The sequence below is a fragment of the Sebastes fasciatus genome, chromosome 13 (assembly GCF_043250625.1).
Source record: "Sebastes fasciatus isolate fSebFas1 chromosome 13, fSebFas1.pri, whole genome shotgun sequence".
Classification (NCBI taxonomy): Eukaryota; Metazoa; Chordata; class Actinopteri; order Perciformes; family Sebastidae; genus Sebastes; species Sebastes fasciatus.
The window spans coordinates 28,190,600-28,214,958 of NC_133807.1; the positions used below are offsets into that span (position 1 = coordinate 28,190,600).

Consider the following 24,359-nt stretch of genomic DNA (forward strand, 5'->3'; position numbering starts at 1 on the left):
ACCAAAACTAAAAAGAAATTCAATAAAAAAATAAAAACAGTGTAAAAAATTTTTTATATTTTAATTAGATCATCCCTGCTTGGTAAAGGATTTTCAAACTCCACACCTCCAGTTTGTAACACAGTCTTGAAGTTTCTGGTTTATTATCTCAGAAGTTAGAAAACATTATACAACTTTTCTTTCCACTGGCTGTCAAAGGATGAGACGTACCCCTCATAACAAGTAAATGAGTAAATGAGAGTCATGTGCAAGGTCTGTGTAAAATCAATGCCCCTTCCTTTAAAAGCAGGCCGATAGCTACAACCGAGGACACAGTCGGCCTGCCCTCTGATTTATTTTTCCTGGAAATTCGAATGTTTCAACAACCTGGGAGGAGTTCACATTTTGCAGTTCAAAGCGTGCATTTTTTAGGCTGATTCCAGTATTTCTCCACCAGAGTTTTATCTCTGCCAGTGTGGAGAAGGGTTTATTTTATTTTACTATTTTAAGAAATTCTCGGTTATTTAACACTCGATTACTTAAACTGAGTTTCTCCACAAAGAATCACACAAAAAGCACCACTTAAAATATTGTGTTTACCAGGGATGTGCTCATATGTTACTTGGAAATAAGTCATTCAGCATGAAAAAAAGCATAAAAAACAACTAATCGACTAAAGACAGTTAATTTATTTAAGTTATTAAGAGTTTAGGGACCTGCTGTATTTAAATTATGTTGTGTTGAGTTTGGTTGTTGGATTTCTAATCATGACCTCAGTATTATTTCTTCTATGGGTACGACCCTTTGATGAGCTCTTGAACAAAACTTTTTAATTATTTCTTTTCCCCTAGGCAACATATTTAATTGTCATGTTGCTTATGACTCTCATTAAGTCCAAGAAAAACAGCTCGTTAGAGAAAAGAACAATACAGCACGCTGCAATAAGCCCGTAGATTCTTATTAAAAAGACTCAGTCTTGCTGAAAGGAATCAGAGAATAATTTGAGTAAATCTATTAAACTGCGTCTGTGTGGTGGCAAAGGCATGAAAAGTAACACTGAAAGAAAACTTGCATGATGGCTTGTTTTTATTTTAACTCAATACAAAATTACATATTCACATCACAAGTTTAATGAGATAAAACTACTGTAAAAAAAACACAAAGAAAACTGCCTTTTTGGAATGAAGCAAAAACTATTTCAAGTAGTTGTGGCATTTTCTTTGTCTTTTCTGCATTTATACATATAGTACTATGTACATTTATAAAAAACACAGGTTATAACCAGTCTGGCGTAACAGTTTAAAATGCATTTAGTCAGTCACAGACTTTTTAGACATGAGGCATACAGTACTTTCAAAAACCCCATCAGGTAATCATTTTCCGTTAGTGTCTGAACTTCCCTTTCGCTCCATGAAGGCAAAACAAGATCCATTCAAAAATACTTTAGTATTGATTGTTCAAGCGGGGAAATTATTTCAGTGAATCGCGCTTCCTTCTGTGATGATAAAAGTGCTGGATCTAATTCAGATGGGAGGAAATGTGGGTTGAGTATAATACTTATCAGCATGTTGCAGAATAATTAACGACTGTGCAGCACTAAACATCTTAATGAGGTTTGAACGATTCTCATTGAGCGGACGATTGTTGGTTAATTCTATTATGTGCACACCTTATTGAACAAATAGTGTGTCGATATAACAGCAAACATCTGCTGTTCCTGATGGGATTAGTGTGCTATAGGTCTTTTAAGTAATATTGATCAAAACAGCACAACTGGTGTAAATGTACTCTAGAGGACTCTAGAAGATGCAGACTACTAAAAGACTCATTTCACAGCTCTGTTTCTATTGAAGTAGATGCCCCTGAAAACACAAATGACACTGCCACAGTACCTTTGGCAAACACACGTAGAAGTAAGGACAAAAACTGAACAAAAATAATTCATACAATCATTTTTTAGGCTTCAGATGCAGACATTTCCATCAACTAGATGACAGTAGTCACCAAATACAAGACTGAGTCTTGTATAGACAGTGCGTATCAGAAACTATGATAACCAAAACAATCACAATAACATGACAGCTATGTTTTAAGGTTTTCCGACAATATGAGTTTAACAATGAACACTTTTTTCCCCCTCCCAAAAAACAAGCCTATGAGGTTTTATTTCTTTTACAACTATCTGTTGTTGTAGAAGGCTGTAAAACAACAGAAATGGTCCTGAGGAAAGTCGTGTTCCAGTGGTTTCAGAGCTGACTGTGAGTCTTCTTTTATGGGAGGTATTTTATTGTGCCGTGCCTGTAAACGTGTAAATGAAATGTAATGCAGTAGTTTCTAGGTAATTCATTTGTTGTTTTTTTTTCCCTTACTTGAAAGTCTCTTGATCTTCTGGCAATTGACGGCTCAGTGCAGACAGACGGGAGTGAGGAACAGCGTCGAGAAGATGAAAAAAAAAAGTGCTGGAGGATAATATCTGAGCGGGGGGTCTCTGAACAACCTCCGTCTATAGGCTCAGGAACCCCGCGTTGGTAGAATACTCGTCGTCTCCTTCCTCTTCCTCTACTTTTTCCACCTCGCCTCCACTGTGAGCTGCCGAGTTCTTCCTCTTCACCTGTTTGCTGGAGGGGCCCCGGGGCCTCTGCATGGGCACCAAAAGGCGGAAGCCCGGCTGGGCGTTGGCCGCGCCCAGGGAAGTGGTAATGGTCTTGAATGTGCAAGGCATGAGGGAGGAAGAGGAGGAGGAGGAGCATGTGGACGAGGGGCTGATGCTCTGGACAGAGGAGTACCCTGAGCTGTGAAGGTCTGTAGAGAAGGGTTCCTGGTCTTGGCAATCCTTGCTCGCCTCTTTTTCCACTTCAGAGAAGCTGTCTTCATCGCTGGACAAGGCTCTGCAGTGCTCTAGTCTTTCGTCCGTATCAGTCAGCGAGTGCAGTTCGATGGATATCATGGAAGCTATTAAAAAAAAGAAGTGTCAGCTTATAGGAGTGAATCATTTAGGGCAAAGTTTACAGAAATACAGACCCTAACACACACACCCACACAGCAACTAGCATCCATCCACATTAGTCCATGACAGCAAGCCTGCAGAATATGCCTGAATTTATGTGCTGGTTTATTATGCTGGACGTTGCAACTGCTGCGTCATCTCTAGTCACTTAATGTCCTACTGAGACACTGACTCATGCATTTTTCTCCTTTATGGATTACTTCATTTATATGCTTTACAGAGAAACACCTCTGAGACTGTGCCAGCAACCACACTGGAATAAATTCTCAGCACTCACATTCGCCGTCTCTCTCTCCCTCGCTCTCCTCCTCCCGGTCGCCCTCGTAACCGGAACAGGAAGTGTCCAGGCTCCAGTCCAGGATGTCGCCCAGCAGCGTCTCCTCCTGATTGGACAGCTCGGCAGTGGGCGTGGCTACAAAGCCGGCTCTGTGGGCCTGCATGGCATCGTCGCGTCTCCTTGGGAGAAAAGTGTGTTACAGTGAGTCACCGGAGCGTCTCAAACAGATGGCCCAAACAGAACACCTACTGGGCAAGAGACGCCGCGCAAGTCTGTTTGTTACGGAGCAACGGAGACTCAGCAATGAGAAGAGCTGCTAAATGAGCGAGGAGAGGGGAGAGGTGGGGGCACTGGTCAATTTGACATGCATTCCATGCATTTCTTTCAACCTCCTCTGAAACAGGAGCTACAGTATATGGATACAATAAAGACAGTGTGAGAGGTTTTCATCTGGGATTTTGGTTATATTAATACTGTCATTTAGTCAGTCAGTCAATTGATACAAAAATACTCCAAGATAGTACTAAGAAGATTAATATCCAAAAAAAACAAGTGTGACATTACTGATCATTATATAATGCGACTTTCAACATTGTCATCAAGACAGTGAACGTCTTTACACACCAGGGGCATGACGAATAAACCACACAAAAAATGCAGAGCCTCTCTGTTGTTGTTTAAAAAATAATATAGGTACAACTTAACCCCGTTCTGCACAACTTGATCGGTCGATGCCTTTATTTGCGGTGTGAAAGCTCAGAATAAAATCGACCTCTTTCCGAAAAAATGTGTAATATTCACATTTCGTTTGACAACAGGAACATTTGCACAATCAAATGCAATCCAGTACATTCGCCTCAACATAAATAAACGCCAGTATTGTCTCCCTCCACACAGTCCAGGCCCTGATTGTAAAAAGAGAGCAAAACTAAGATCATTTGAGGAGCTAAGTTAGGGATAATGTACAGCCACAGTAGAGCAATGCGGCACCCCGACGCGAAGGCATCACCCTGAAGGGGTTTATTTCCACAAGAATGACCCGCTAGCTGTACATTATCCTGCTTATTACACAACTAATTACTTTTTAAAAAATCAGTAATTTGACATAAAAATGGTCCTCCAGAGTCCGACATCAGAAATAAGTCCATAGGATCGTTCTGTTATTTCTTTATAGCAGGCCGTTGCTATGGACGCTGTGATTGACCAATCAGAATTGAGTATTCAACAAAGCCGTGTAATAAATAAATTAAATGAACATATTTTATATCATCACAAATTAGTGGGATTAAAAGAAACAGGCATTAGAAAAGGCCATGCAAGTGCAGCAGGCTTGAGAGTGCTCCCAGGACGACGTAATAAAGAAATATAAATAGTTAATGGGGCCTATAAAATGTTCTAGGGGCCAGCAGGCTGTGTTGCATTATACACTACGCTGCACAAGTGTTCAGAGTATCGCATGATAAATGCATCAATATATTTGGTCTATATTAATTGTTTGTTAAAGCCATTTACTGTTTTTCTTTAATATCACCCAGTAGGGTCGCACAATTAATTGAATATTAATCCCGATCACGGTTTCCCACAATTAAATGTACATGATCGACTGCTACATTGCCCTATTTTAAGTCGTATTTTGATACAAAGATTTGTACGTTGTAGCACAACATGGAAGTGAAAGCAGCACTCTATTTAAATGTGAAAGGGCAACAAAAAAGATTTTGTCCCTAAAATAAATGAATAATTGTGATTATCATTTTGGCCGTAATGTGTTGTAATGGGGGAACTTGTGTGTAGGTAAGTGATTTACCTCTTGTTGGTGCTGGATGGAGAGGCGAGAAAGGTGTGGATGTCTCCTGGTTGACCAGTGGGACTGGGAGGCTCCATCTGAGGCTCCACCTCAGGAATCTCCAAGATCTGACACAGCTCTTTAAAATCCATCACCTTGAGGAGGCCATGAAATAATATCAATGACCAGTTTCAGAGACGTAATGTGCTACAATTCAGAAATGTTTGTTGTGTGTTCCTGTACTTGCAATAAAAAATAAAGTACCTTTTCTTTGCTGATGTGCTGGTAGGCGTCATCTTCAAACCGTTGCTTAACGCCAGTGAGAGACACATGCCTGTAATCTTTGGGAACATCTTGACTGAAACTAAGGAGAGACGGAGAGCGAAACAAAGACAAGAAAACAAAAACAGACAAGATGAGTTTGATCCACTTTGCGTGCTGCATCTCGATAATCAACTCTCGGGGACAAATCTTGTTAGTTGTCCATTTGAGAATTACAGTTTGTCGATAAGATGCTCACCTATCAAAGTGACTCACCCTGAGGCACGTTTCGGTGACTCAGTTGGTGATTCACTGATGGTTACTCCCCCCCACACCTCCGCCTCATCATCCACCCACTGATCTACAGTCCAAATGCCTCCTACTGTCTCGTATGATGCTGCAGCTCTCTCTGGGGCTTCACGTTTGCTTTAATACCTTAATGGCCATCCATTATTCTTGGTCACCAGACATTATAAACAATCTAACATCTAATCAATGTTGAAAACAGAGGCTACACATCACCAATCAATTCTCATTATCTATTTCCAAGGAGGAAAGCATGGTGTAGCAGTACTCCTGTCTGTGTGAGCCGAGGTACAGTAACAAATCAGAAAATGGTTTCAGTTTCTATAGCTTCGAGTAAATATATATTTGTGTTTCCCCCATCCAGAATATAGGCTTTGAAAAGCTGCAGTGCAGTAAATTAACAGTTGAATAAATTAAACTAATTATCAATGCTTCAAAATCTGTGGGTAATTTTTACGTTTTATCCACAGTGGATGCCTTAGGTTATCAAATAGTGCTGCTGTCATTACTCGACAGTGAATCTGTGAGTCAGTGAAGCTTAACACTGGAAAGCAGTCTAATGACAGGACTACTGCAAATGCAACAGTAAAGCGGACTCCCAGACCGGACAACGCCGTGGTAGCGACCTGTCAATCACAAGGTAGCCACGCCCTAAAGCATCCCCTGCTTTATGGTCTATTTGACTCTAAATGGGACCATAATTTACTAAATGAACATCATGCTGTATTGATGACGACTTGAAACTAGCGATTGAGACCATAAACTCATGTTTACAATGTTTACTGAGGTAATAAATCAAGTGAGAAGTAGGCTCATTTTCTCATAGACTTCTATACAATCAGACTTCTTTTTGCAACCAGAGGAGTCGCCCCCTGCTGGCTGTTAGAAAGAATGCAACTGTAAGGCACTTCCGCATCAGCTTCACTTTTCAGAACTGGAGGTAGCCACCTGCACCCAACAACACTGGTGTCAGACAACAGCTGTAGGAGATGTGCATATTTGTTAAACCAGTGGTTCCCAACCTGGGGGTCAGAAACTGACATAGGGGTCACAGACTGAATCTGAGGGGTCATGAAATGATCAACACGTTAGGAAAGAGGGGCAAAAACATTCTTCTGATCCATTAATTATGTTTACTTTTTGTTTCTTTTATCTTATAGTTTTACCTAAATGTCTTTAAAAATAATCAAATTAAATGAACTGAGAAGAAAAAAAGAAAAAAAGAACATCTTTTGAATTGTTTTAAAGGCTCAAGTGAAAAGGGATGGGATTGGATATCACTGTGTTGAACCATGCTCACATCACATGTTTTATTTATCAGAACACTTGTTCAGTTGTTTTATTAATACTTCTAGCTCATCGGCATCATCTTTCCCTGCTGTGAAGAAAATAAACTACATAGGTAGCAATGCACATCACAAGGAGGGCATAACAACTCTCCTTGACAACTGGCTTCTGTGTGGACTATAAGGATGATGAATATAGCATTTCCTGGGTATTTTATAATAACAGCCACATCAGTTCAGTTATGTCCAAACAATGCAACCTATAATTTACAACAGAAATACACAGTACAGAACTCCCAGTGGAGCAACGCCATTTTGCTTAAAATGCACATTATTAATTTGTGCTGAACACTTGTCAGCCTTTAGACGTTGAACAAATATGCAAGCTAGATAATGCTACGGTTCAGCGCCGGGAGCTGTGCCGCATACAAGTAACCAACTGAGTAACACAATGTGCCAATCAGAACCCATTCCATCTGCTAACCTGGCTAATCAAATAGGTAGCTACAGGAGGGCAAGTGCCAAACAAACTGCACCTATTCAAGGAATAAAATCTTTTCTTTATAGATATGAGACTTCACTGCTGAGGTCACAACAGATCAAGTGTATTTTTAAGTGCCTTTTGAGAATAGAACCTATTTCTATGCCGGCTCTACCTCTTCCAAAGTCATGATAACACCAAGGCAAATTCTTTTTTTTAGAGCTGATCTCATCGTGGCTGAACGCTCCACTTGAACTGAACTAAGGAAAAAGAAAAGACTTGAGTGTGCTTAATTTGACCTGACAGATTGGGTGATGGAGCAGGAGGAGGACGATGAGAGAAATGAACTTCTTGGCTACCAATCGAGTCAAAACACACACACTGCGAGAAGCTTACCACTTGACATAGAGCAGCACAGCAAGGGAGGCGAGGTCTTGCTTGGAGAAGCCTGTGTAGTCAACTAACTGGCTGGGCCAGACGGGAGCTGCAGAGAGGGAGACGGTAGACATAAGTCAAGGGAAACATAAACTCTGCACTCAACTAAAGCTGTAAATTCTATTAGTTTGAAAGGATGTTAAAAAGGAGAGAACAATGCTTGTCAAACAGGCGAGTTGTATGTGTGTGTGTCAGTGAGTGTTATTACCATAGTGATGTAGTGCTCGCGTAAGCAGTAGTGCAGCGCAGGCCAGTTTGGAAGGCGGCGGTGTGGCGAGAGCAGAGTAGAGCAGCGACAGCTCGCAGATGTAGCTGAATAGGTGAGTGGTCCGCCTCTCCAGAGGGAGCAGATACAGCAGCACCTCCCCGTAGTCCAGCAGTGTGGGGCTCTGAGGAGAAGTGCATGAAATACACTCAAATACAGTACTTCAAATTCCCACTAAAAATCTTTTTATTGTTGCTTAAATATGTATATACATTATTACATAAGGGTATCTGTAGTACTCACCTTGATCTTTCCCTCCAGCACGGAGACAACCTCCCCCATCATTCGAACCAGGTCCTCATATTTGTAGGTGTTGTCTGTGAGCCAGACAGCTTCACGTATGGTCAGGATTTCTTTACTGATATAGCTGAAAATAAAAAGAACCAAACATTGTCCAAGAAGTTAAAAAAAAAAAATCATTTTAATCTATAACTAATTTTTATTTATTCTAAATAAAATCTGGAGCATTCATTTTACTTTCAAAACCAGCCATAAAATATTTTAAACCTCCCAAAAAGAGCTTAAAACGTCTCCAACCTCAAAGCTGGTACCCCTAAATAATCCCGTAAACAGAATGCAAACAGGGCTTCAACTAACGATTATTTTCACTGTCGATTGTGATGAATCGATTAGTTGTTTGGTCTATAAAATGTCAGAAATTGTCGATCAGTGTTTCCCAAAGCCCAAGATGACGTCCTCAAATGTCTCGCTATGTCCGCAACTCAAAGATATTCAGCTTACTGTCATAGAGGAGTAAAGAAACCAGAAAATATTCACATTTAAGAAGCTGGAATCAGAGAATTTTGACTTTTTTTCTTAAGAAATATCTCATACCGATTAATTCAATCAATTATAAATAGTTGACGATTAATTTAATAGTAGTACATTGAAAGTAAAACATATGAATGTTTCAGAGAAGAGGCGTGTGTGTGTTCTCACCGTGTGCAAACCACCATGCAGGCGATTCCCAATAACTGGAGGCGAGCCTTGGGGACAGAGCGCAGGGCCAGGTAGCGGTCCACACAACCCACGGTCACATGCAGCGTAAGGCTGGAGAAATCCTTCATGGTGGTCACCTCCACCAGCCAGTCCACCAGGATGTACCTGACAGAGAGGGAGACAAGTAGAAATTAAAGGTTGTGTGCATTTAAAAAAAAAAGAAGAGAATTTAATAAAGAATAAAAAAAAAAAATACAGAAAAAAAACAAGAGGCAAAAGATTGAAGTCTTTAACCTTCATGCCTTAGAGCAGGGGTTCTCAAACTTTCTGGGGTCAGGAACATTTTCCAAGGTCCCTCTTGTAACCGTAACACCGATTAAGCATATGCTTACTTCTCTTAGAAGCCATTGGAGCTATTTGTATTCTAAAACTTTTCAACCTAAATACTTCAAACCAGTTTAATAGTGATAAACAGAAACATATTTCAATTTGAATCATGTTGATGCCACTTATACGGCATACTTTAAACTTGACGGCATTTATTATCAGAAAAGTTAGAAAAATAACCGGGGAAAAAAACCCGAAAAATGGCACAGTCCAAATAAATCTAGATGTTAAAACTTTCCAGTCTAAAGCTGACTTTCAGTTAGTGCATCAATTTAAATATAATGAACTTGCTGTGTGTTGCAATCATATCAGAGTTTCTATTGTTCCAAAGCTAATGTGGGTGGGAGTAATGGACACAATATGCTTGTTTTATTGGTGCAAATGGTCCCATCTGTAGATATGCACTTTTTAATGATACAGCACAATTTTATAATTTATAGGAAATAATTTCACGGACCCTACTTCGAGAATCACTGCCTTAATCTAGCACACATTATTTGATCTTAAAAAGTTTAGCCATTATGGCCGAATAACAACTTAAATCTCCCAGAAGGCTCTCGGCCTTACGGGGAAGATGTTTAACTTTATTCTCTGAAAAAAACACTTGTGCTGGTGTACCGTTTCATCTACTCTTTAGTAATGTCATTAAAGGACGCCAAAATGATGAAAACACAGTGAGTCATCATCGCAGTGAGTAACAGGAGCAGGACAGACAATAATAATCCGTAATAATCGTGCCAGTAATATCACGGTGGAGTTTGTGTTCCTCTCTACCTCATGGTGTCCTTGATGCCTCGTCTCAGGAGGCCCTGAACGCAGTGTCGTGATGCCGGATTAGAGGTACTGAAGAGCTGAGCCACCAGATCAGAGCAGGCTTTTGACTCCAGACCCAGCGGATTCCCATTGCTGCACACTTTAGCCAGCGAGAGCTGAGGAAAGAACAAAGACAATGTGTTCAATAAATGTTTCACAATGGCTTAAAATGGCTTGTTGAATTGGATCACACTAAAAAAGACAACAATAAGACTGAGCTTTGTAATAGTTTGCTGCTGTGATTACAGAGCTTGTGATTCAGTAGTGCATCCTGGGAAAAAAGCTTTAAAAAAGGCGATGAAAATAATAAAAAAGTCAACAATTGTCAAGACCCCCTGACACTGCCTGAAAGTGCTTCAATAACTTCCAACTCTGGATGAATGGAGGAGTGGGAAATGAAAAAGAGAAATGAAACAAAAACATGACAGATGAAAAGCTGTCAAAAGACAAACACTTCAGTGTCTTTTGTATCACTACAGCGGACGACCGAGGGCGAATAAAGACAAAGAAAGGCCATCACAGGAATGAAAATACACAAGAACACATTCAGTCAACTGCTGCATCAATATAATGGCAATATGCTGTCTTCAATCACACACACACCTGTGCCTCCCAGCATCCTTTGCCAGCATAGTCCCTGAGGGTTCGGATACACTGGAGGTACCTGCCTGGATCTGCCATCTGAAATAAAACAAAAAGTTATCTTATTGCTCAATAATATACTTGCAAAATATGTTTACAGTCTTACATTTTTCAATCTATCATTCATCAATTTGAGTGCCTGTATGAAATATGCTATAAAGAAATGTGCCTTTGTGTTTGACTTTGACATGAAGAAACTGTACAATAGCCTAAACGAATAAGGTGACTGTATCAAAGTATAACTGATTAGAAAATTCAATTTATATTATTATTATCATCATTTTCATGCTCGAAAGGTCTTCGTGTTCATGTGGTATCAATTTTGTTTGTGTAGTTTCTGTTCATTTTGAATCTCCAAAAATCAATAAAAAGAGAATTACAAAAAAAAATAGAAAACTAAATGAGAGACTCAGACTCACAGCTGCTTTCCGGTTGTGTTCCCACAACATGTAGGAGCTCTGTAGACAGCCAGCCTGCGACGAGTCCTCCAACATAGATATGGCGTCCGAGCGTCTTTCGTCACCCTGGAAAAGGTAACGCGGTTCCAGGTGTGAATGACAGATCATCTTACTAATCAAACTGACAAACTGTTCTGTTCCTAGACGCTAAGAAAACGATGCTGAAAATCAAACCAGAAACTTTTTATGTAATCAGTGTGAAGTCATCTGTCATACTCACTTCAAACAGCTGCAAAACTCTGGCCAAACAGTGCAACAAGGGTCCTCTCTTCTCCTGTAGAGAGGAGAAAAACAAATTCATCAGCACTTGAAATTAGGAATCTGCCTGATTTTGCTAATGCGTTTACATTAATCATATTGTCACTACCGTTGACCTCAAATTTGCATTAATAACAACAGAAAAGGAACGATTTAAGTACATTATCACTTGTTGACACAAGCTAAAAATGAATGCAGTTTAATTGTTCGTAGATGTTGGTTAAAAAGAAGCACATTTTCCTGTACTTTGAAAATGGCAATAGAGAAACCTACCGCATTGTTGTCGCACTCAGCCTTGAGGCGGTCGAACACCACGGCCTTGCAGCAGCTGCCGGTGGGCGACCACGGCGGACGGATGAACACCCAGATGAAGGGATCCGTCGTGGGAGAGTGCAGGCTCTCTGCCAGGCTGAAGAAGTGGGAGGCCTTGCGACCGCACACGTCCGCTCGCCCCTCGTCGCTCAACAACGCTGGTGGAGAGAAAACGAGGCAACTGTGAGGATCTGTAATCACTCGTAGAAATCATCAAGAGGGTTTTATGTCGCACACTTTCATTTGACCTTTATTTGACCAGAGTGTAGTGTTTAACTTACGTCCTTCATTGTACAAATAAGCGATCCCTAGCTTCACGGCAGCTTCAAAATTCCCTTTCTCAGCAGCTCTGAAAGAAGAGAGATGTTTCAGGTAAAAACTCCTACACAAGGAAAACAATACAGCAGTTTTTCAGGGTTTTTTCTTTATATAACAGAAGTGACTGTACCTTTCAAATAGCCATAAGGAGTTGGGAGATGGCCACGTGTCCCTGAAGCTGACCCTGGCCCATACACTGGAGTGGTTGTCAACAATGTCCCGCAGCTGGGAGTGAACCTGTAACAGAGGTCAAGATAAGTAGGCCATCAATAAAAGAGACATCTGACCTATCCAGGGCTGACCGTTACCATGGTAATCGACCTCCAAATCAATATTCAAATGCTTCCTTTTATATACAAGTATGTAATAATTATGTATAAAATAATATATAAATCCCCAAATAGTCAATGAAATAAGGAAAAATACCACAACATTATGTATTATTCATATTCAACATTAATTATTATCAGTTATTCTCAGACGGATATCAGCGTTTGTTGTGTGTAGAGGCAGGGTCCGAAATTAACACCCACCAAGCGCAAAATGCGGGTAGATTTTCCGTTTGGTGAGGAAATCTCGGAAGGCTATCCGCCACACTGGCAGGTAAACGTTTGTACTAAAATAGTCATGTAATAAAAAAAAAACTGAGAATCTCTACCATGTTTTTGGTGTCATTTAAGGGCATGCTCCTCTGCTCTCTGGGTCGGAGTTTGACACACACACTAGGGATGTTACGAGAACCGGTACCAAGTCGACACCAAAATTCTGAAAACGTGGTGGTACTCGTTTTTTCTACCGCCAGGGCTCGAGACTGACAGCGTCTCGTTGTCCCGTGGACAATAGATCAAATCGAATTTGGACGTCACAGTACGCCAAAGAGTAAAATGAAGAAGTGCCAGTACGGCGTACCGGTGAGTACTGGCCCACTTTAAGCACGGATTAAACATCAATATATTTAAGTTATTTTGCTTAAAATATATTTTGCTGTGGCCTCTTCTACAAGTTTGTAACAGGAGAGATGGAGACAGATAGATAGAGGAACATGTCACCCTGCTGCGCCGCAAAGCTTCGAATACTTTCAAATATTATTCACCGAAGCTTCGAAACCAAAAAAATGGTATCCCTAGACCTACCAAATCAGGTGGTCGCAAGATGCCCGAGCCAGAACAAATCTGGGATGACATGGCACATACACGTTAAGAGGTTGTGTCGTGGTGTTACAGTACGTTTACTCACAGCTCTGACAGACAGCAGATCCTCAGCAGAAAGGCACTGAAGCACACAGAGGAGGACCTCCTCGGGTAGAGACAGCAAGGTCAGGGCTGGTATTCGCTTACGGACCCGCTTCCGAGCCGGAATCGAGTAGCATTTGGAACAACGGCAGTGGACTATTGACAGAAAGGGAAATGTTAAAAGTTAGACACATGGTTCTTCATATTCAATGCAAGACACAGCATAGTGTGCATAATAGAACTTAAAAGCCAAATTGGACAAGAAGTCAAAAGTGCTCAGAGTCACCAACATTTCATGACAAAATGAGCAAACTACATATGCTGATGAAGGAGAGTTGAAAGCATAACCTAGTAAGTGAGTTGACCTTGAGCTAAGATTGTCAATATACTGTATATAATGAGGCAATATAAAAAAAAAAAAGTAATAGTTCGTTACTATGGTCATCTGAGAGGAATGGGCAGAGTAAGAAAGTCCTCAGCCAAACCAGAAGCATTTCACATCTAAGTGCAATGGCTCACAAACTTACTCTCACATTAATGTCAAACAAATATTTGCACTTAATTTAAAGCAGGCCAGTAGCAGGTTACTGTGCTAAGCTGATAGACAAGACAGACAGGCACACCAAAGGTGAATAGAATAGAATAGAAAGCTTTATAAAACAAATACTTGACAAGACGAGGCAGATAAAACATATAACAGGTAAAACACACATAGTTATAAAGCAAATAAAATAGGTAAAGTAGATGTAATAAATAAATATAAACAGAAGTGTTACACTAGAAGTATAAAATATAAAAATAGATGTAATGTAAACAGAGGTTATTGCACTTGTAAAATAGGTAGGGTATATATGTAATAAATAAAGGTTCATATTCAAAACGCCTAACATAAGGGTGGTGTACTCAAACCCTCTGTTTGAATGCAGAAATGTTTAAATCCATGGAAAGATTATTACCAAAAAGAAATCAAAATAAGCATACAAGTGTTATAATGAATTATTAACAGCTAGATCTCAGCTGACTCTTCCTACACATCACTCTTTTAATTACTGAGCTATAGTTTCTCCTCTGTGTTATTTATTAGTATGATTTTGTGTGCCCCCTTTGTAAAGCGTGCTTGGGTTTCTGAAAAGTCCAATTTATTATTATTATTATTTTTATTATTATCATCTGAGCTGAACTGAGCATCTGACTGGAGTTTACTGTGCAAGCTGATAGACAGACACACCAAAGGTGAAGGTTCATATTAAAAACTCCTAACACAAGGGTGGTCTAGTCAAACCCTCTGTTTGAATGCAGAAATGTTTAAAACCATGGAAAGATTATAATAAAAAAAAAAGTCAAAATAAGCATACAAGTGTTATAATGAAGTATTAACAGCTAGATCTCAGCTGACTCTTCCTACACATCACTCTTTTAATTAGTTAGCTATAGTTTCTCCTCTGTGTTATTTATTAGTATGATTTTGTGTGTCCCCTTTTGTAAAGTGTCCTTGTGTTTCTGAAAGGCGCTATATACGTTTATTAAATGTATTATTATTATTATTATCTGAGCTGAACTGAGCATCTGACTGGAGAAAAGTCAAACCAAAGTGAGCGCCCAATTTTCCCTCCTGTGCTTTCAAATGCCACTCACGTTAAGATGCGACTATGAAGTAACATACTGTTTTTTAATCACCACAAACCTCAAACAATACCAGGATATACATAATATTTATCTAAACATTACGTACATTAGCTCTTTTTGAAACTACAGTATCTTACAGGAGGAATCCATGGCAACAGTAGAAGTGGCTAGGAAGCTAGTAACCAAAGCTAACTCTGTCAAATCACATTAATTTACCCACAAATCACAAACTCTATCTTTTACAGTAAGTCATGCACATATTGTATGTTAGTAAGAGTTAGTTAAAAGTTGATTAAATGTACTTACCGCCTGCTTTCATTGCAAGTTGCAGAGATCTCTCCTCAAAGTGTAGCTAAAGTTAGCAGCTAATACAAGCTAATATTACACATATACAAACTTAACACTCTATTGCACCAGAACAGGAGATATATACAGTGTTACAGTAGTGCTCCCTGCCTCTGTTGTGCTGTATTAGATGACTAATATCTTAACAACTTGTTAAATGAATTCAAATATTCAACCACGCGTCCTCGCTGTGTTGGATCCGCCCTCAAAGATGCTCTAAGCCCCGCCCACAATCACCGTTTAAACGCTACATTCAATCTGATTGGTCCAAAGCGGTGACGCCCACCTACCGCATAGTAGCTCTCTGATTGGCTAGTGTCCAGAGCGGTGGCGCCGATTGGCTGGATTTTTATAAACTGTAAAATGTCAGTATATGATTGGACAACGTAGCGACATTTCGAACTACGCGCTCGCCAGTGAGTGGATATGATTGGTTGACCTGATTATGAAGCATGTCCTTAGATTAACCTACTTACTGGGGATTGTGGGTAATGTAGTTGTGAACAGGAAATGCAGTTTAAAGGTATCCTGTTTAAAGGGACAGGCGCACAGTCAGAGACAGAGATGATTTTTGTATTTATGACAGTACAATAAGCAGAGAAAGTGCTTTGAACACCAAGTCATTGTGTCACATTTATTATTACTATAAACTGACAATAACCTGATATTTTCAGGTGGAATTTCATTAATTCATTAATTCTCACTGTGCAATATCATTTTCCACTTGTGCAATTTTGTTAATAGTCTGTTTATTGTCAATACTGTATATACTGCTCCTATTTTTATACTTCCTTTTATTTAAATGGTTCATATTTTGTTACACTTTGTTTAGCTCTTTTTTACTGTGTTAGCTGATGCATCTTGTTTTTTGCACTATCCCCTTTGCTGCTGTACACTGCACATCTCCCCACTGAGGGACTAATAAAGGAATATCTTATCTTATCTTATCTTAGTAAACAGCTGTTAATTATTATTATTATTATTATTATTATTATTATTATTATTATATTAATTAATATTCCAAGTCAAGTATCAAGTCACTTTGTGTGTGTCTTAAGTGACGTCTTAAGACTCGAGTCCTCATCTCTGCTAAAAAGTGGGCTACAAATATATACAAGTATACTTGGGGTATACTTTAGTATAGTTGCAGTACAAAATAAAACCCACACAAAGTTTACTATTCTTATACTTAGAGTATACTTAAAAGTATACTTTTATAAATTAAAAAGTGGGCCAATTTAGTCCCAAGAAGTATTAAAGTAGTTCACTTACAAGTATACTACTAGTGCATTGATATTAGTATAATTACTACATAAAGCAGAAATGAAATACTGTATATAAAAATATATACTTGAAGTTTACTTACTTCATTAAATAAACTTGAAGTATACTTTTTTATAAGGGTAAGTATGTGTGTGAGTCAAAGGTTATAAATGAAAAAGAATGAAAACTGAGGATTATTGTTGTGTTCCTTGTAATGGAGCACAATAACAAATCATGACCTCGGTTGCCTTGCCCTTTTGCACATCACACACACACACACACACACACACACACACACACACACACACACACTTAAAATGTCTTATCAATATCTGTGTGCCAGAGAGCAGAGATGCAACCGATTGGTTCGGCCTCTGACGCAGCTGCCTCCGAGGAAATTACAGGAATGACAGGATGATTAAGGTCATTGTGTTGGATCCCCATTGTGAATAAATAGACTATACTCTTTTCTCTTGGCTGAATAGTGTCTTCTTCATTTCTGGTCTTTTGAAGAGGTTCATAATGGAGCAGAGTACACTACCAGTAGTAATCATTTGTTCCTTTCAGGCTCACTATTGATCTGCATCTCACCCAATCTCCTCATCACCTACAGGAGCTTTTGTTTTTTTTTACCTCTACCACTCAATAATGCCTTTAAAAAGAACAGAAGAACATGTTTTTGTAGGCTTAAAACAAACACTATTTGTTTTATATTTTATAGCCTATACCTCCCAATAAATCCCAATAAATCCCAATAAACAAGCCAATTGTGTTCAATCTGTATCTGTCACTCTTCTATAAATATAAACATGTGTGATGGTGAATAAAGAAAACACATTTCTGCCATTTTTCCTCCGTGTTCATCGAGGCGTGTACTTCTTGCTGGTGTTATATGATCAAATTATCTTGTAGCTGTGTGACCTCAGACGGGGCAGAGGCTGTGACATCCTCAATTGGACGCAGTTACTGTTTCCATAGAAACGCCAACCATTTTCTCAGTAAAACACAAAGTGACCAGTAAATGGCCAGGGAAAAGCGATAGGTTGGTGCATTCAACATAAATTGAAAATAATTATAGCAATAAAACCATGCACAATGGCGCTCGCAAAACTGCGGGGTCCCACTCTACAATTGTGTTCCCTCATAAGCATTCATTATTTCTTAGCATAATTTCTCCTGAAAAGCTGTGTCGTTGTGAAGCTGCTGCCTCCCACAGGAGGTAATTGAGTTTGATCTGAGAGGTAGATGCAGCAAGGTATCAATTAATGAAATATAGAGCAGAAAACATTTTGAAAAAAGAAAGCTTTTGTGGACTGAAACACTGGCATTTGTTGGCTGACCTTTGAGACAGAAAGAGAGACAGAGTAGGGGGCGGTTCATGGAGGGATGGGAAAAAACTTTGCAATATCTTTTTGTCTGTTGATAATTGGCACATATTCATGCTCATCCAGGAATAATCAAAAAATCCTGTACTCTCAAGTATCTGAGTGATTAAATCCGATAGCTTCTCATCACATTTGTTTCTCTACACCGAGACTGTGTTTTAATTTCATCTTGCTTGTGATTTAATTTGACTGTCTGGCCAGACATGTGTGATTTCCGTCCGCACCTGCCTCCAAAACAGCTGTCGTAATGTCTGAAGCACAATTTAAACGTAACTCCATCCGACTACAAAAGTGACAGCAGGCACGGTGACTAATAAATACATAGACAGGACTGTCTTAAGCACAGATGCTGTTGATCAGTAATTTGAATTAAACATAAATGAAGTCACCAGGCCCCAGCGTGGCTCAAATCCAGACTTCTTTGTGTCACGTCGTGCTGCCTGTTTTTCTGGCGTTGCATTTTTAAACTGATGTCAGTTTTGTATAATTTAAAGTATGATAAGAGCCAAATAGCGCTGAACGCTTTGGGTTTGAAGCCAAGTTTCTGGAGATTGAGAGGCGGATGAGTTGCTCCCATCTGGTTTCCTGTAATCTGTGCTGACCCGTGCAATCCAACCGACCACTTCCACTCCATGTGCACTTTGCCCCCGTTAGCCTCCACCTCCCTTTATCCAGAACTGTTCCCTCCACACCCACGCAGACGTTTCCCAGCACATAAAATGTGTTTAATGAACCACAATGAACTGAATCAGTCTCACTTGCACAAGCCTGTGTGTTGATAAACTAGAGAATATGTCTGTCACTGTGAGGGTACTAGTGTATTATTTTGCCAGTAGGGGGTGTCGTTTATTCTGCTCCATACTGGCCAGTCTTGTTTTCCCTAACAACCAAATGATCACACACACGTCTCCAGGTCTCTGACCAAGTCATCCAAGCTGGCAGGGCAGCACATGCGTCTATATACAGCATCGAAATTTCAAGCACAGGGGAAGCTGAGGTGGTCTCGTCAACCAAAGATGTTTTTTTATGTTCTATGTACATGGTGAAGCGCGGTGACGGTTATAATCTAATGTGCACACTGTTCAAAATACAGTTAGAACGGTGTCCTCGCTATCCACATCTGTACAGAGGTTCTTCCAGATCGATCGGGATAGAGCGTATTGCCTTGATGATTCTGAATAATCTCCCGAAGCAAAGTAGTTTAATACAAAGTTACACATTTAATAGGGCTGTCAATCGATTAAAATAGTTAATCGTGATTAATCACACATTTTTTATCTGTTCAAAATGAACCTTAAAGGGAGATTTGTCAAGTATTTAATACTCTTATCAACATGGGAGTGGGCAAATATGCTTGCTTTATGCGAATGTATGTATATATTTATTATTTTAAATCAATTAACAACACAAAACAATGACAAATATTGTCCAGAAACCCTCACAGGTACTGCATTTAGCATAAAATATATGCTCAAATCATAAACTATGACTTGCCCCAAACTGCATGTGATTATCATAAAGTGGGCATGTCTGTAAAGGGGAGACTCGTGGGTACCCATAGAACCCATTTTCATTCACATATCTTGAGGTCAGAGGTCAAGGGACCTCTTTGAAAATTTGCCATGCAAGTTTTTCTTCGCCAAAATTTAGCGCAAGTTTGGAGCGTTATTTAACCTCCTACGTGACACGCTAGTACGACATGGTTACCAATGTCACTCTAGCTTTAAAACTGAGCCCGCTGCAACCGCCGAAACTGCAAGTTGCGTTAATGCGTTAAAGAAATTAGTGGCGTTTGCTTTAACGCGTTATTATGGCGTTAACTTTGACACTTCGAGCTACAAACTAGAACCTCACAGACCAACGTGTTCACATAACATTTATTTTAATACAACAATTAAAATGCACATATACAGTAAGTAGTAGAAATATACAGTAGAAATATAAAATTGTCGTGTATATACAGCACCAAATATTAGAGGGCACTAAACAAAAACAAACACATTTCATGTCGCTCGCTGGAGCGACAAACAGCATTGGCAGACAGCGAGTGCTGTCTACTGGGTGAGGGACGTGTTTCCCCCGCAGCAGAGAGAGGTAGATTTTCCCAGAAGGCAGAAGGGAAATCACTTCACGTCTCTATAACAAACAAATTCTGGTCACCTGCCATCAATTTTTTTAGTGTCAACACACTGTCACGATAGCAAGTACAAGTATGCAACCACCGTGTACTACAATACATTGCGCTGAGCTAAAAAAGAACATACTCATAAATACACTTTATGGGCATTTCCTTTGACTTGGCCATACAGTACGCAGCTGAATACAGACTGTTAGTCCTATTAGGTTCAGAGTAGACTTACTACACTCTGGTTAACTTGGCGTTTTCACTGCTTCTGCCAGTAATATCCCCTTAGAATAATACTGCTCTGTTCAGGATGGCTGATCCCATCTAACCTCAGAGTTAGCTCTCCCACTCCCACTTAAAAGTGAAAGGAATGACTTCCCAGGCTGCCTGCTTTTGTCTTCCTCCACTACCTCCTTATTCAACCCCCTTCTTCCCAATTCCTTCTCTTTGTTTTGTTTGGCTGACAATCAGTATGCAACAGAACATCTAAATGCACACTGAGCCGCAAAAATAATGAGAGAAAGGGCTGATCGATTGCAGGTTTGAAGCAGATGGCCTCCAGGACGGTCGGTCTTTGGCATTGTGTGTTAACTGCTACCTCTGGATGCATAGACACATTTCACTCAGCAACAGGCGACACTAATCGGGCAGCCAGAATCGATGATCAATGATAGTTCTCAAGGGTGAAGGAGTGCTTTACAGTCCTTCACATGGAGACAAAACGGGCTCCTTTTCAATTTACATGCATTCTCTGTGTTGCACTTTCTACTTCCGTGATTTGTATTTTCCACCCCGGGTTACATTCAGGGACAGAATATTTAAGACATGAATAAAAATGCCATTGTTCGTCTCATCCCGTGAGACCACACACCAACAAGAAAGCACCTCTTCGCAGATGTGGAGCAGCTACATTCACTCTTTCTTTTCTGAAAGGAAAAGTACATGAAAGGGAAACCCAAGAGTCACTTAGAGCACAAACATTAATCAGTATTCACTAGAGAGCAGCCTTGTACCGTATTTTCAGACTGACAAAGGGATTTGTCACTCACTCTCAGTCAATAGTCTTTTCCACTCTCTGAGAGAGAAAATAATCCACTTTCTTTGGCACGCAGCGATAAAGACAGATGTCTGTGGACTATAGGGCTTACATTTATGTGTGTGCCTGATTTGAATGTCAAAAAGGTTGAATGAGTGGGATCAAGTCATAAACTAGGGATGGAGGATGGAGGAAGGCATATGGGATGGATGGGAGAGAGAGAGAGAGGGAGAACAAGGGGGGAAACTCTCAGGGGTTCAGATGGAAACGGGGGAATGCGACAGAGCCTTTTTCCATGAGTGCTTGCTCAAGGCACTAAAGAGGGAGGGGCCCTAGGGGAGCAGGATCAGTCAAAGTGTCCCTGCAGTGGCATGTCCCCTCGGGCAGTGTCCTTCAATAATCCTGGCCTGCCCCGTGTGGGGTCGAGGTGCCCCACGAAGACACAAGGCTGGGCGTAAATGCCCGCACATTGACAGGAGGGCAATAAGTCAGTCAGAAAGTCACTCCTTTGTAATGTGAAGCTGAAGCTACAAAAGGCCTTTCAGAGCATGTTGCTTTACTAGAAGTTTCTCCTGCTTGGCGTGGACATCATGGCTATAATGTGCAAATCTTTTTGTTCCTTAGTAGTGAAGTCTTTCAGTTCACCAGAATCTTTATTTGAGCCCACACTTCCCCAGCAGGTCCTCTGCCCTCTCCAGCTCATCGTCCACACAGATGCCAGCAAGATCCTGCTGGACTCAAGTTCCACTCTCCCATTGCGTAAAAAAAGCCCCCAACACATTGCTGCGGTGTCACAGGACGAGTGAATGACGCCGGCCGCTGACGCGGGTGCGCTGCTCTTTCTGGCTGGGTATCGGGTTGCCGTCTTTGGCCCACTTCTGGCCTCTTGGAGAGTCACCTGTCCTGGCAAGAGGAATGCTGTGACTGACGTGCCTAGTGACGCCAGCGTTGACTCCGGCAGCAGCTCTGCATAGCGTGTTGGGTGTCTGTGCAAGCGAGCTCCCAGTGAGACTGCCAGTGCATATGGGAGTGAGGACCGCGAGGGCCGTGTGTCCGTGCGTGTAAATATGCATGTAGTGTGCAATGCATATTTGCGTGTGTCTCCTCTGAGGTTGTTTTGACACTGGACACCTGCTGTCTGATGATAAAAGAGGCATTGGTGATCCCTCCCTTGCCAATCCAAAATGGTCCAAACTTTACAGACTAAACAGATACTCAGTGTCCCGCCTATCTGTCCTTCCACTCTCTATGATTTCCCAGCTCTCCGGTATGAGCTGAGCCAAACTCTGTGATAAAGAATAGAGGGGGATTTGGCGCTGGGCGGAGGTGAAGTGGCGGCTTCTTTAGCCAACCCTTGAGCTCCCGGCCCTTGGGTATGTCTCTACTTTCAAGTTCCTACCACTGTTTTTCCCCGTGTGCTTCACAGGGGACACTGCTCAGAGGTGAAAGAGCCTCCCTCTTTCTTTTTCCTTCTCTTCTTCTTGTGGGCAGTCCAACAGGCGGTGGCCATCAGCAACAGCAAGAATCCCATGACGAGCAGCACCACCGACACCACTTTAGTCTGGGGCAGGTCGTTGTAGGTGTAGGTCACCCCGGTTCCTGCCGCGCCGATCACCAAAGAGATGATTCCGAAGGGAAAGATGCAGCGGTACCAGGACTTCTCCATGCCTCCGGTGGCCTGGGACAGACGCTCCAGAGAGGAGAGCACGTCGGGGACTTTGGCGCCGCCGGCCTCCAGGGACTGACTCTCCTGCCCCGTGTTGCTCTGGGGTTGGCAAGCCAGGTGGCCCGTTGTACAGCCCATCCTGATGGTGTGGGCTGGTGGATCCTGGAACCAGGCTGCAGCGTGGGCCTCCTGGATCACGTTCGCAGTCAGCTCTGGCCTGGAGCGGCAGAGAGAAATAGAGAAAGGCACAAAAAGAGAGAAAGGAAGGTCTGTGTGAGAGCGGAGGAAATGACTAGAGCGCGTCAGATGAAGGCTTTTCTAAGTCAGCGCTGAAATCCACTCACACTTTCCCCTTCTCTCCCTCCCTCTCTTGCTGTTTCTCTGTACACTGCCTGTTGGCTCTCTGGCAGCACATTGTACACTCTGCTGAACGTAGTGGCGGGGGATATATAAGGGACCATGGGAAGGGGAGGAGCCAGGGAGGAAAAACAGGGAAGTCCAAGCGCTCCGATTGGTCTCGCTCGGTGTGACGTCAAGCATTGAAGCAGGGAGAATAGGGGTTGACGAAGCACAAGAAGGGGGAGGGGAGAAGAGTTGACTGCTCCCTCTTTTCTTTATCTCCACATCACTGACTCTCAATTGCAGTCTCTCTTTTTTGTTTTCCTGCAGTATAAAAGCATCCCCCTGGGTGATACAAAAACCCACTGCTGACTGGAAATCAGAGGAGAAAGGGGAATCCCTCATCATCTCAGATTGGAAAGTTTTTCCATCCCTCCACCGCACCACAGCAGCACAAATGTGCCACCTCCATATGGCAATTATATAGTAATGGTGTTCCCATTGCAGCAGCAGCAAACAGAAATCCCGCGACCACCCACACACTCCTCCGTTTACGTGCATGAGGACACCTTAAGATTTACAGCAGGACTTCAACTATACAACGCCTCGATAATGTAAATGTAAATACACTAATGAGCTTGCCCACACGTGACGGCCCCCACTGCTTTCCCACCCACACTCACTGCTAAGTGCCAATCCTTTCTGCATGGAAGGCAACCTAGTAGTAGTTAATCCCCCCCTGCATCTCTTTCTCTCTCTCTTCCACGAAAAGAAAATCAATCCAGACAGCTCTCTTCGCCTAAACTTGCTTATCTCACTCCTCCACATCTGAAAAGCCGTGTCAGGGAAGGATAAATGTGTGTATACTGCTGAACGTCTATGTTTTTATCTTCGGGCATTACTGGATTTGATATGGCAACATATATTTTTCTTTCCAAGCTTTTTTTTAAAATGAACTGTGAACTTAACATTGATTATGGCAATCTGTTGCTGAATGGCTTTGGAATTTACTATCTCCTACAATATTAGGGGAAGCAAATGGTGGTTTCAAGTGTATTTAAAGAACATGCCTCTTTGATATGCATGAAAGCTATATCTAAAAAGTCATCTCTTGAAGCTTTGCGGGCATGAA

At 41.2% G+C, this 24,359-nt stretch overlaps 2 protein-coding genes across 2 annotated transcripts; both read right to left on the reverse strand.

The window, feature by feature from the left end:
* Positions 1–1,050: 1,050 nt before the first annotated feature.
* On the reverse strand, positions 1,051–15,565 carry ccnf (cyclin F). Its single transcript, XM_074656632.1, has 17 exons — positions 15,375–15,565; positions 13,447–13,598; positions 12,341–12,447; positions 12,174–12,241; positions 11,854–12,050; positions 11,543–11,596; positions 11,284–11,388; positions 10,826–10,903; positions 10,184–10,338; positions 9,023–9,187; positions 8,327–8,450; positions 8,027–8,207; positions 7,780–7,867; positions 5,314–5,413; positions 5,071–5,204; positions 3,264–3,442; positions 1,051–2,931 (listed from the first exon to the last, which is right to left on the reverse strand). Exons 1-17 carry the CDS (start codon positions 15,385–15,387, stop codon positions 2,483–2,485), a joined length of 2,349 nt encoding a protein of 782 aa, XP_074512733.1. The 5' UTR covers positions 15,388–15,565; the 3' UTR covers positions 1,051–2,482.
* A 4,359-nt stretch (positions 15,566–19,924) lies between these two features.
* LOC141781108 (transmembrane protein 100) lies at positions 19,925–23,309 on the reverse strand. Its single transcript, XM_074656633.1, has one exon. The coding sequence runs from the start codon at positions 23,024–23,026 to the stop codon at positions 22,643–22,645; it is 384 nt and encodes a 127-aa protein (XP_074512734.1). The 5' UTR covers positions 23,027–23,309; the 3' UTR covers positions 19,925–22,642.
* Positions 23,310–24,359: the final 1,050 nt, after the last annotated feature.

Coding starts and splice junctions, on each gene's coding strand:
- LOC141781108 (XM_074656633.1), bottom strand. CDS start 23,026: ATGGGCTGTACAACGGGCCACCTGGCTTGCCAACCCCAGAGCAACACG.
- ccnf (XM_074656632.1), bottom strand. Junction 12,448..13,446: donor ATCTGCTGTCTGTCAGAGCT/GTGAGTAAACGT, acceptor CCTCTGTTACAG/GTTCACTCCCAGCTGCGGGA. Junction 3,443..5,070: donor CCATCCAGCACCAACAAGAG/GTAAATCACTTA, acceptor TTTTCTCCCAAG/GAGACGCGACGATGCCATGC.